At 56.0% G+C, this 9,810-nt stretch overlaps 1 protein-coding gene across 2 annotated transcripts; it reads left to right on the top strand.

Moving 5' to 3' along the window:
• Nucleotides 1–351: 351 nt before the first annotated feature.
• E2F1 (E2F transcription factor 1) lies at nucleotides 352–9,722 on the top strand. 2 transcript variants are annotated; one of them, XM_072944042.1, is made up of 7 exons: nucleotides 354–779; nucleotides 5,484–5,574; nucleotides 5,945–6,164; nucleotides 6,983–7,135; nucleotides 7,849–7,963; nucleotides 8,058–8,283; nucleotides 8,410–9,722. In XM_072944042.1, the coding sequence occupies exons 1-7, from the start codon at nucleotides 519–521 to the stop codon at nucleotides 8,655–8,657; spliced, it is 1,314 nt and encodes a 437-aa protein (XP_072800143.1). In that variant the 5' UTR covers nucleotides 354–518; the 3' UTR covers nucleotides 8,658–9,722. The 2 variants fall into 2 exon arrangements, with proteins under 2 accessions (XP_072800145.1, XP_072800143.1); XM_072944044.1 differs by lacking the exon at nucleotides 8,058–8,283 and having other exon boundaries at nucleotides 352–779.
• The last annotated feature ends 88 nt before the right edge of the window (nucleotides 9,723–9,810 follow it).

Below are 9,810 nucleotides of genomic sequence, written 5' to 3'. Positions count from 1 at the left end.
GGGGTCACGTGGGGTCTGCTGACTGTGAGATGTGCAGAATGGACACTCTGTCCTGAATGTCTCCACATAGAGGCATCAGCAGAATGGGGTGCATCGGAGAAGGGGTGGGGCCACCACACCTCGGACAGGGGCCGTCCCCGCTGGGGGCGGAGAGTGAGAACGCGCCTGGCACCCCCCGGACAAAGCCTGCGCGCGCCCCAACCGGCGATTGGCCGTGCTGCCCCGCGCCGCCGCCCCGTCCCGCCCTGTGCCGCCGGCCCGGCGTGTTGCAGCCAATGGGCGCCGTCGCCGTCGCCGCCGTCATAGCCCTAACAGCCAATGGTGGTAGCGGTCGGCGGCTCGTGGCTCTTTCGCGGCAAAAAGGATTTGGCGCGTAAAAGTGGCCGGGACTTTGCAGGCAGCCGCGGCCGGGGGCGGAGCGGGATCCGGAGCGGGATCGAGCCCTCGCCGCGGCCTGCCGCCATGGGCCCGCGCCGCCGCCGCCGCCTGCCACCCGGGCCGCGCGGGCCGTGAGCGCCATGGCCGTGGCAGGGGCCCCCGCTGGCGGCCCATGCGCGCCGGCGCTGGAGGCCCTGCTCGGGGCCGGCGCGCTGCGGCTGCTCGACTCCTCGCAGATCGTCATCATCTCCACGGCGCAGGACGCCAGCGCCCCGCCGGCCCCCGCCGGCCCGGCCGCTCCCACAGCCGGCCCCCGCGACCCCGACCTGCTGCTCTTCGCCACGCCGCAGGCGCCCCGGCCCACACCCAGCGCGCCGCGCCCGGCGCTCGGCCGCCCGCCGGTACGGACACCAGGGACACTGGGCCGAGTGCGCTGCCTGGACCCCCGCGCCGGCCCGAGTGGGGCGCGGTGTTTGGCCCAGAGGCAGCGGGGGCGGGGGTGGGTGGGCTGAGGCGCCCGGGCTGGGCGGTGCCGAGCCTGCTTCAGGCGTCCGGGCCCCGCCCCGGTGCGGGGTGACCTCGGGCCAGTCCTTGTTTGCTCCACTGTGCTCTGGGCCTCAGCTTCCTTGCTGGAGCTGCTCGAGGGTCAGACGCAATGATAATAATGGCCCACGTGTATTCAGCTGTCGCTGACTGCATGCCAGGCCTCTGGCGGACTTCAAGCCAGCCAAAACTCACATCCATGCTGTGAGCTCGGTGTTGTCACTGTGCCCATCTGAACTGTGACCAGAGACGGGAAGTGACTTGCCCCCTGGTCACAAGGTTGCAAATGGGATTTGAACTGAGGCCTGCTGGCTTCAGACCAGAACTTGTGACTGAGTGGTGGGCATGGCTGCTTTGGGGAGATCAAGGGGGGGCATCCTGGGACTAGATCGTTTAAGAGCTATTAAGGAGACCTTCCTGCTTTGATGCTTGACTGCCAGGTGCAGGCTTGGCCCTCCAGGCCTTTAGGGACAGGCCGCCAGGCTGGGAGGCCTCCTCTGCAGGGGCGGGGTGACTGGGCCAGCTGCTGATCCCCTCCCTCTGCCTATCCTTCCATCTGCCACCCTCTACCCTCCTAGGCCCTGGTTGCCATGGAACCTCATTAATCAGTCAGGCAGACCCCTGGGCCCCAGTGGAAATACTGGGTGGGCTGGGCCTCTGGGAGCTGGAGAGGAGGCCCCCAGTGCAGGAGAGGGTAAATGCCCCAGCGAGATGCCTTGATAAAGTGCTCTGTGAGCAGCAAGAGGCTCAAGACCAGCTCAGACTAGGGGGCCCCAGAAGAAGCAGCTGAATTACAGGGGGAGGAGGGAATGGATCTTGGACCTGTGGGCTGCAGGACAGGGTGTGGAGACCAGTTTGACTGGCGCAGCCTGTGGGTGAAGATGATGCATGGATAGGCAGGCAGGGGCGGGCCAGGCAAGATGGGGTCTCAGTGCAGGGCTTGGAGCAAGTGGGAGGGATGAGGCAGGGCCCAGGGCAAGGAGGTAGAAGCTGCCCAACTGCTGATGGGGGCCTGGGTGGCAGCTGGTCCTTGAGGCATCCCTGCAAGGGTCCCCCAACCCCCTTGGCCCCTTGCCCAGTTCGGCCTTCCTTCCGGAATCACCGAGATGCTAATAATAACAATAGCAGCCACCATTGTTTTGAGACTGTTTTGTGTGTTAGGCTCTGTGCCAAGCACTTTCCCCAATTAACTCATTAACTCTCTCAACAACCTTCCCCTTTTACAGGTAGAGAAGCTGAGACTTAGAGATATTAGAACCTTCCCTAGTAATTCAGCTAGTGAGTGGTGGGACCGGCCCAGATTTCCTGAATGGTTAACTGCTGGGATGCCTTGCTTCCTGGAGATGCTAATAGAGGCTGAAGAAAGCCCAAGGTCTCTTCCTCCTAATGAGTGAAAGAGAAGAAGTTGGTACCGGGGTGGGTCACCTAGCTTGTCTGCTATACCCCTGTGACCTGTCCCTGTGGGTACCAGCTTGGGGCCTGGACAGGTAGCCTCCATTTAGCTGATTGACAACTACTCAGGCTCAGGGCTGTGAGTCCTGCCCTCCGGGAACTGACTCAGGCTCAGGGACTTCTAGGGACTGGGCTGAGGACATATGCCCTCTGCTCCACCCCCACTGGTGTCAAGGGCAGTCTAAGCATTCCATTCATTCAACAGTTGTGAGTTAGGGAGCACTCATGAGGCAGGTAGGGTGCCTCTGCCCTCACAGTACCTAAGGGCTAGTAAGCATTTTCTGCTGTGAGCAGGGGTGGGGTCTGGTGCTGTTCTGGACTTGAAGTCCAGAAACATGGGCCCAGCTTTTGCCCTCCAGCACCCACTAAATTTTATCTTTGGGAAGCCGCTGGCCATAGAGCTGTGGCCTCCAATGACCCTCTGCACTGGCATTTGTTTGGGGCAGTCCTTGAAACAAGCTACAGGCTCAGCTTCTGCACAGGTGACCATTCATTGAGCACCTCCTGAGTACAAGGCTCTGTGCAGTTCAGCCATTCCCCCCAGCCCTTCCTGTCTACCTCCACCTGTTGTCATGGCTGTTACAAAACAAACTAAAAATAGTACACATTTACTATAGAAAAAAGAGTTAAGAGATTAGAAAGATGAGGGGGACAAGATTCCAGCCCTATTTTTCCTTTTTTCTTTTCTTGATCCCATGTTTTTTTTTTTTAAGGTGGTTATGACATCTTTCTTTTTGTAAAGTTTTAAAAATGGAAGTTTTTCCCCTATTTCTGTGTTCACACAGTGCACCATCCACACTTTAGAGATAAGGCAATGATGTCCTCTCCCCATACAGGGGTTACCCCTGAAATGGATTCTATAATGATAGAAACTGAACCAGAGAAAAATGGTTTCATGAGCTTTTTAATCCCAAAAGGAGATGACATAAATGCACTGCTCTATAATGTTTTTCTTGTCTACATGCCTTTGAGAGGATTCTGTATCAACCTGCCCCAGTCCTTCTTGACAGCAGCGTGGTATTCCAGGGGCTGGGTGAACCAGTTTTTGCCGCCCCTCCCTTGGATAGGTGTTTGAGTCATGCAGATTTTTTTCACCAGTATTCTGTGTGTCTTCATCCTTGCCTTTTGGGGTCCCAGTGCCTGCATTTCTAGAAATCAGTGGCAGAAATGGGCATCCCACTGCTCAAGCCCTTGGTTTAGGGTGTAGTATTTACCTGCCTTCAGGGTGATCACTGGTATGGGGAACAGGAAGAAGGAAAGGGGTGCAGTTGGCAGGAGCATGCTAGGGCTCAGGCCCTAGGGGCAAGCTTGGAGTGCAGGTGCATTCTGGTGGGCTTGTGGGGACCTGGCTTCTAGACTAGGCTCTAGAGAGGAAGGACCTGTGGTAGGTCTGAACTGGGGGCTCTGCCCAGCCTACTAAGGTTCAAGTCCTGGCTCTGCCTCCTACTGTGTAACCTCTGCAAGGGGCAGTACCTCAGGAAGTGGAAGACATTGTAGCACCTGCTGCAAGGTGGCTGGAAGGTTTGATGATTGCATGCAGGTGAAGCAGTTACCTAGCAGTGCTCAGGACACAGGAAGCAATCAGTACATGTCAGCTCTGCTGTCCATGGATGCCTGAGGGGATCCACAATGTGGGTCTGAGAGAGAGTGTCTGGTCCATCAGCACATGGGGTGCTTCATTCAGCAAACATTTCATGCCAAGGCCCCATGCCAGGCCGTGCGTACAGAGATTATTTAGACCCAGTGCCCGCCTCCAAGGGGCTCCCTGGCTTCTGAGTGAGACAGACACATCTGCAGAAATTTGTAGCGAGAGACCATGAAAGGTTGGATTTGAGGCGGTTATGAGGGAGAGGAGACTCAGTTTCTACTGCAGGATCTGAAAGACTTAAGTGATGGCTAAGGTGCCTGCCCACCAAGGTGGAAGCATTGATGTGAATTTGGAGGGAGGGAGGTGCAGGCAATCCGGGCAGGAAATCAGCATGGGCTAAGGTTTACAAGCACAGGTGTGTGAATAAACATGTCTCAACAGAAGTTCATGTGGAGAAGTGGTGGCAGATGAGGATACTAAGGTGAAGGGAGACAGATGGAGGCAGGGAGGCTAGTAGGAAGACAGCTGAGTGGTCCAGGTGGGAGGTGCTGGTGGTTGTGGTGACAGCGTTTTTTTGCTGTGATGAGGACAGTGGGTGGAGCTGAAAGGGGTCCTAGCTCAGGAAACCCTCTGGAGGGGGAGGCTGGTTTTGGTCAGGATGCCTGTGAGACCTCCATCCTGGAGCAGTGTAACTAAACCAGAGGGCGTCCAGGCAGAAATCCTGGCTCTGCCACTTCCTGCCTGTATCACCTTGAGCATCTCTGGGCTTCAATTGTATCTGTAAAATGGAGCTATTATTGTGCTGCCATATTCACACAGTCAGAAACCAGAGAGAGACTGTGACTTGCCTCAGGGACCTGTACTCTAATGACTTAAATATTTATTACTATACAGTTTCTGAGGCCCAGGAATTCAGAGAAGACTGAGCTAGGGGCTTCTGGCTCAGGGTCTCTTCTGAAGTTGCTGCTGCCCTGGTTGCAGTCATCAGAAGCCTGACTAGGGTTGGAGACTTTACTTCTAACTTTACCTGTGTTGCTGTTGGGAGAGGCTTCAGATCCTTGCCACTTGGGTCTGTCCTTAGGGCTGTGTGAGTGCCTGCATGATGTGGGAGCTGGCTCCCCCTCAGAGTGAGTGACCCAATGAAGAGAGCAAGGAGGAAGTTCCAGGGCCTGTATGACCCAGTCTCAGAAGTGGCACACCATCACTTCTGCCACCTTCTGTTCATAGAAGCGAGTTACCAGATCTGGCCTGTACTTGAGGGGAGGAGAATTAGGCTCCATCTTTTGGAAGGAGGAGCATCAAAAATTTGCAAACTATCACAGGCCCCCACGGAGCTAGTGGTGGAACTAAGGTTTGAACTCAGGTTTTCTGCCTTCCAGTTGAGTGGGGTAGGATTCACCACTTAGGCATCTTGGTACAGAAACTGAAGCAGAGGGCAGCTCAGTAGCACCAAGCCCTCAGCCAGGTCTCTTGTGGCCCCACTCTCCTGGTTACTGGACATCCCTCATGGTTGTTGCTGTAGGTGAAGCGGAGGCTGGACCTGGAAACTGACCATCAGTACCTGGCTGAGAGCAGCGGGCCAGCTCGGGGCAGAGGCCGCCACCCAGGAAAAGGTACCCCCAGAGCTTGGGCTAGGGCAGGCCCCCTGACTGGGCCCAGGTTGCGGGTGTGGACAGATGAACATGCTTGCAAACTAAGCTCTGGTCTGTCAGCCCTGGGCCTGAGCCAGTCCTCTGGGGGCCCCAAGGGGCAGCTGGAGTGGCCGCCTGGCATGGCTTCCCCAAGCCCTGGGGGGTGGGGAGTTGCCCGGCCGAAAGAGGATTGCTGTGGTTGGCAGACAGCAGCCACAGGGCCTCCCTGCTTGGCCTCACCAAGGGGAAGGAGCCACCTGCCCCCCACCCCCATCCTCCTTCCCTGCCTTGCCAGGGAGGCCAGTCTGGCTGGGGGTGGTGCTGAGGGACCGTGCCCTGCTTGGCTCCCCAGGTGTGAAATCGCCAGGGGAGAAGTCACGCTATGAGACATCGCTGAATCTGACCACCAAACGCTTCCTGGAGTTGCTGAGCCGCTCGGCTGATGGTGTTGTCGACCTGAACTGGGCAGCGGAGGTGCTGAAAGTGCAGAAACGGCGCATCTACGACATCACCAACGTCCTCGAGGGCATCCAGCTCATTGCCAAGAAGTCCAAGAATCACATCCAGTGGCTGTAGGTACCAGCTTAACGGGGTGGGCAGAGGTCTGGGTCTGGGCCAGTCTGGAGAAGCTGATGGCAGTACCCACTGTGACTGCCTGCATCCTCATCCTATAGCTCCAAACTGAGGCTTCCCTGAGGTGACAGGTGCAGGAAGGAACACATATCTTACGTATCCAGCTCAGTGTGACTTTACATATGTTTTCACCTGGGTAACCACCATGTGAATTAGCATAATGGACATTTACAACACCCCAGAAAGCTCCCTTGTGCCCCTCCCCAGACGTTCTCCACCTCATTCCACCAGGTGACCGCTGTCCTGGTTTCCATTACCATTGATGAGATTGTCTAACATAGCTGTCTTATTCTTGTTAATTCTTGTTTTTTTCTCTTCTCACCTCTTTCTCTGGTCATCTTACTCTCTCTCTCTGACACATTTGCCTTTTCATTTTTCGTAAATAATCCATTCTGCATCTCTTTTTTCCACTCGACATGTCTTAGAAATGCTTCTGTGTTTGCCTCTAATGCCTCATCTTTTTAAACAGCTGCATAGTGTTCCATGGCATGTCTGTGCCATCATTTAGTTATCCAGCCCCTCATGAGGAATGCGTGGGTGTTCACAAACATTCAGGCCCGACTTTGAACCTAGCCATTCTGCCTCGGAGCCCAGCTTCAGCCCTTTGCTGTTTCCCAGCTGAGGAGCCAGGCCCAAAGAGGAGCAAGGGCTCACCTGGGTCTCACAGAACAGAGGCAGCAGCAGACTGGTTGCTGAGGGTCAGAGCTCCTGGGCAGAAGGCCTGCGAGCTGCTAACCCTCCCTTTGCCTCCCTGCAGAGGCAGCCACGCAGCAGTGGGGATTGGTGGGCGGCTTGAAGGACTGACCCAGGACCTCCGGCAACTGCAGGAGAGCGAGCGGCAGCTGGACCACCTGATCCATATCTGCACCACACAGCTGCGTCTGCTTTCCGAGGATGCTGACAGCCAGCGATATCCTTGAATTGCCTGGAGGGCGGCTATGGCCCCATTCAAGCGGGAATAGAGAGGTTCCCCGAGGGCTTGGATTCAGGAGAGGGTTCTGACTTTGGATGCAAGTCCTGGCTCAGCATTTACTCACTGTGTGACAAGTTACTTAACCTCTCTGAACTTCAGCTTCATCTGTAAAAGGAGAAAATAGTCCTATTTTGAAATTGTACAGATTGAAATAAGAAAAGCTAGTACCAGAAATAACATTTATTTAATACAGTGATTCAGTACATGGTTGTAGCTTCAAGGTTAGAGACAAAAGTTTTTATTTGTCTTTTATTTATAAAAATAGAAACTTTATTTTAAAATAAGCTTTTTTTTAAGTGAATACCCAAATTATGTTTATACATTTTGGAGATAACCACTAATTAACACCAAGGTCATGAGTCAGAATAAATTCTCAGTACCAAGACTGAAGTTAAGTAATTTACATGAAATTATTGCAGGTAGCCATCATTACCTTGTGATTAGATGGGTAGAGGGTGGTCTCATTGTACAGATATGGAAATTGAGGTTCAGGGGCAGGAGACAGGCTTGAACACCAACTATGTGCCAGGCCCTGGGGTGGGAGATGGAGAGGACAAGAGTGACTAGGCAGGTGTGGGCTCTGCCTTACGAGCTGTCTGGGTGGGTGGTCCCCAAAAGACAAAGGTCATGTGGTCCTTGACTCCACCAACCCTGGCCTACGTGACCTGCCAGGACCTTCGTAGCATCGCCGACCCTGCAGAGCAGATGGTCATGGTGATCAAGGCCCCTCCCGAGACCCAGCTTCAAGCCGTGGACTCCTCAGAGGTGAGAGCTGGGACTCTAGACCCAACCAGGACAGGTTGGGTTGGGATAGTGGTCAGCAGAGCCTCAGTTTACCCTGCCTGCTGCCTCCACCCAGACCTTTCAGATCTCCCTTAAGAGCAAACAAGGCCCCATCGACGTTTTCCTGTGCCCTGAGGAGAGTGCGGGCGGGATCAGCCCTGGGAAGACCCCGTCCCAGGGGGCAGCTTCCGGGGAGGAGGACAGGGCAGCTGACCCTGCCACCACAGTGCCACCACCACCATCATCTCCCCCCTCATCCCCTGCCACGGATCCCAGTCAGTCCCTACTCAGCCTGGAGCAAGGTGGGTGAAGGGTGGGTGGGTGGGGAGGGGTAGGGACCCTCTCCCAGGTGGGTTGGGAGGTATGACAGCCCCTCTGCCCTCCCTGCCGGGGTGTCCCCGGCCTGTGATGCTCCCCCGTCTCCCCAGAACCTCTGCTTTCCCGGATGGGTGGCCTGCGGGCCCCCGCGGACGAGGACCGCCTGTCCCCGCTGGTGGCGGCCGATTCGCTCCTGGAGCATGTGCGGGAGGACTTCTCCGGCCTCCTCCCTGAGGAGTTCATCAGCCTATCCCCCCCCCATGAGGCCCTCGACTACCACTTTGGCCTTGAAGAGGGCGAGGGCATCAGAGACCTCTTCGACTGTGACTTTGGGGACCTTACTCCCCTGGATTTCTGACGGGGCTTAGGGGGACCAGGGCCTCCTGAGATGCCCACCCTGTCTCTGCAGCCCTGGAGCCCCCTGCCCCTGGCCGTCCTCCTAGCCTAATTGGAAATGTTTAATTTATGCCCCTCTCTCCTGTCTCCAGAAGCTTCTAGCTCTGGAGTCTGGCTACTGCCAGGAGGCTGAGCAAGCCAGGAAGGGAAGGATTCTGTTTGTGGTGTGTATGTGCATGTACCCAACACCCAACATGTGTGTACACGGGGTGAGTGGTGTGTGAGCATGTGTGTGTGCATGTACCGGGGAATGAAGGTGAACACATCTGTGCGTGCACTGCAAACACGCCCCAGTGTGTCCACGTGTGTGTGCATGAGTCCATGTGTGCGCGTGCTGGGGGCTCTAACTGCACTTTTGGTCTCCTTGCTCCAGGGGCCCCACGAGGCCCAGGGTGGCCACCTGCCCCCAGAATCCCGCGTGCTGATCAGGCCAGGCCGCAAGGCCTTGGCCTACTTGTTTGCAGGACAGCGAGAGCACTTCTGTCGTCTTAAAGGTTTTTCTGATCGAAGCTTTAATGGAGCGTTATTTATTTATCAAGGCCTTTTTGTCAAGCCTGGGGCACCAGCAAAGGGTAGGAGGGATGTGGGGCTGATGCTGTGACTCCCCATGCCCCTGAGCGAGGGCAGGGGTCCCTGAGCTGTTCTTAGTCCCACTCCGAAGGAGCTGAGGCCTGAGTGGTTTATTTATTGGGAAAGTGAGGGAGGGAGACAGACTGACTGACTGACAGCCATGGGTGGATCGAGGGGGTGTTCCCTCCCCATGGGGTCTCTGCAGGGCCCCAGCTGCCCCCAGGATGGATGTGAGATGGGAGAGGTGAGTGGGGGACCTTCACTGACAGGGTGGGCAGGAGGGGTGGGGTAAAGGGCCTCCCCCCCAGCCCAGACCACAGGGGTCCTTCCTGTGGCATTTGAAGTGCCCCCCTTCACCCCACTTCTTGCTCTGCCCCACCCTCCAATCTGCACTTTGATTTGCCTTCTTAACAGCTCTGTTCCCTCTGCTTTGGTTTTAATAAATATTTTGATGGTGTTTGGGTCCGGTTTGGGGACTATGTACTGGGAGCAAATCTGGGGGTGGGAGAGGTCAAGGTTGCTGGAAAATGCCCATTCTCTACTTC

The sequence above is a fragment of the Vicugna pacos genome, chromosome 19 (genome assembly GCF_048564905.1).
Source record: "Vicugna pacos chromosome 19, VicPac4, whole genome shotgun sequence".
Lineage (NCBI taxonomy): Eukaryota > Metazoa > Chordata > Mammalia > Artiodactyla > Camelidae > Vicugna > Vicugna pacos.
This window is presented reverse-complemented; position numbering and strand designations above follow the sequence as displayed.

Coding starts and splice junctions, on each gene's coding strand:
- E2F1 (XM_072944042.1), top strand. CDS start 519: ATGGCCGTGGCAGGGGCCCCCGCTGGCGGCCCATGCGCGCCGGCGCTG. Junction 5,575..5,944: donor AGGCCGCCACCCAGGAAAAG/GTACCCCCAGAG, acceptor TTGGCTCCCCAG/GTGTGAAATCGCCAGGGGAG. Junction 7,964..8,057: donor AAGCCGTGGACTCCTCAGAG/GTGAGAGCTGGG, acceptor GCCTCCACCCAG/ACCTTTCAGATCTCCCTTAA.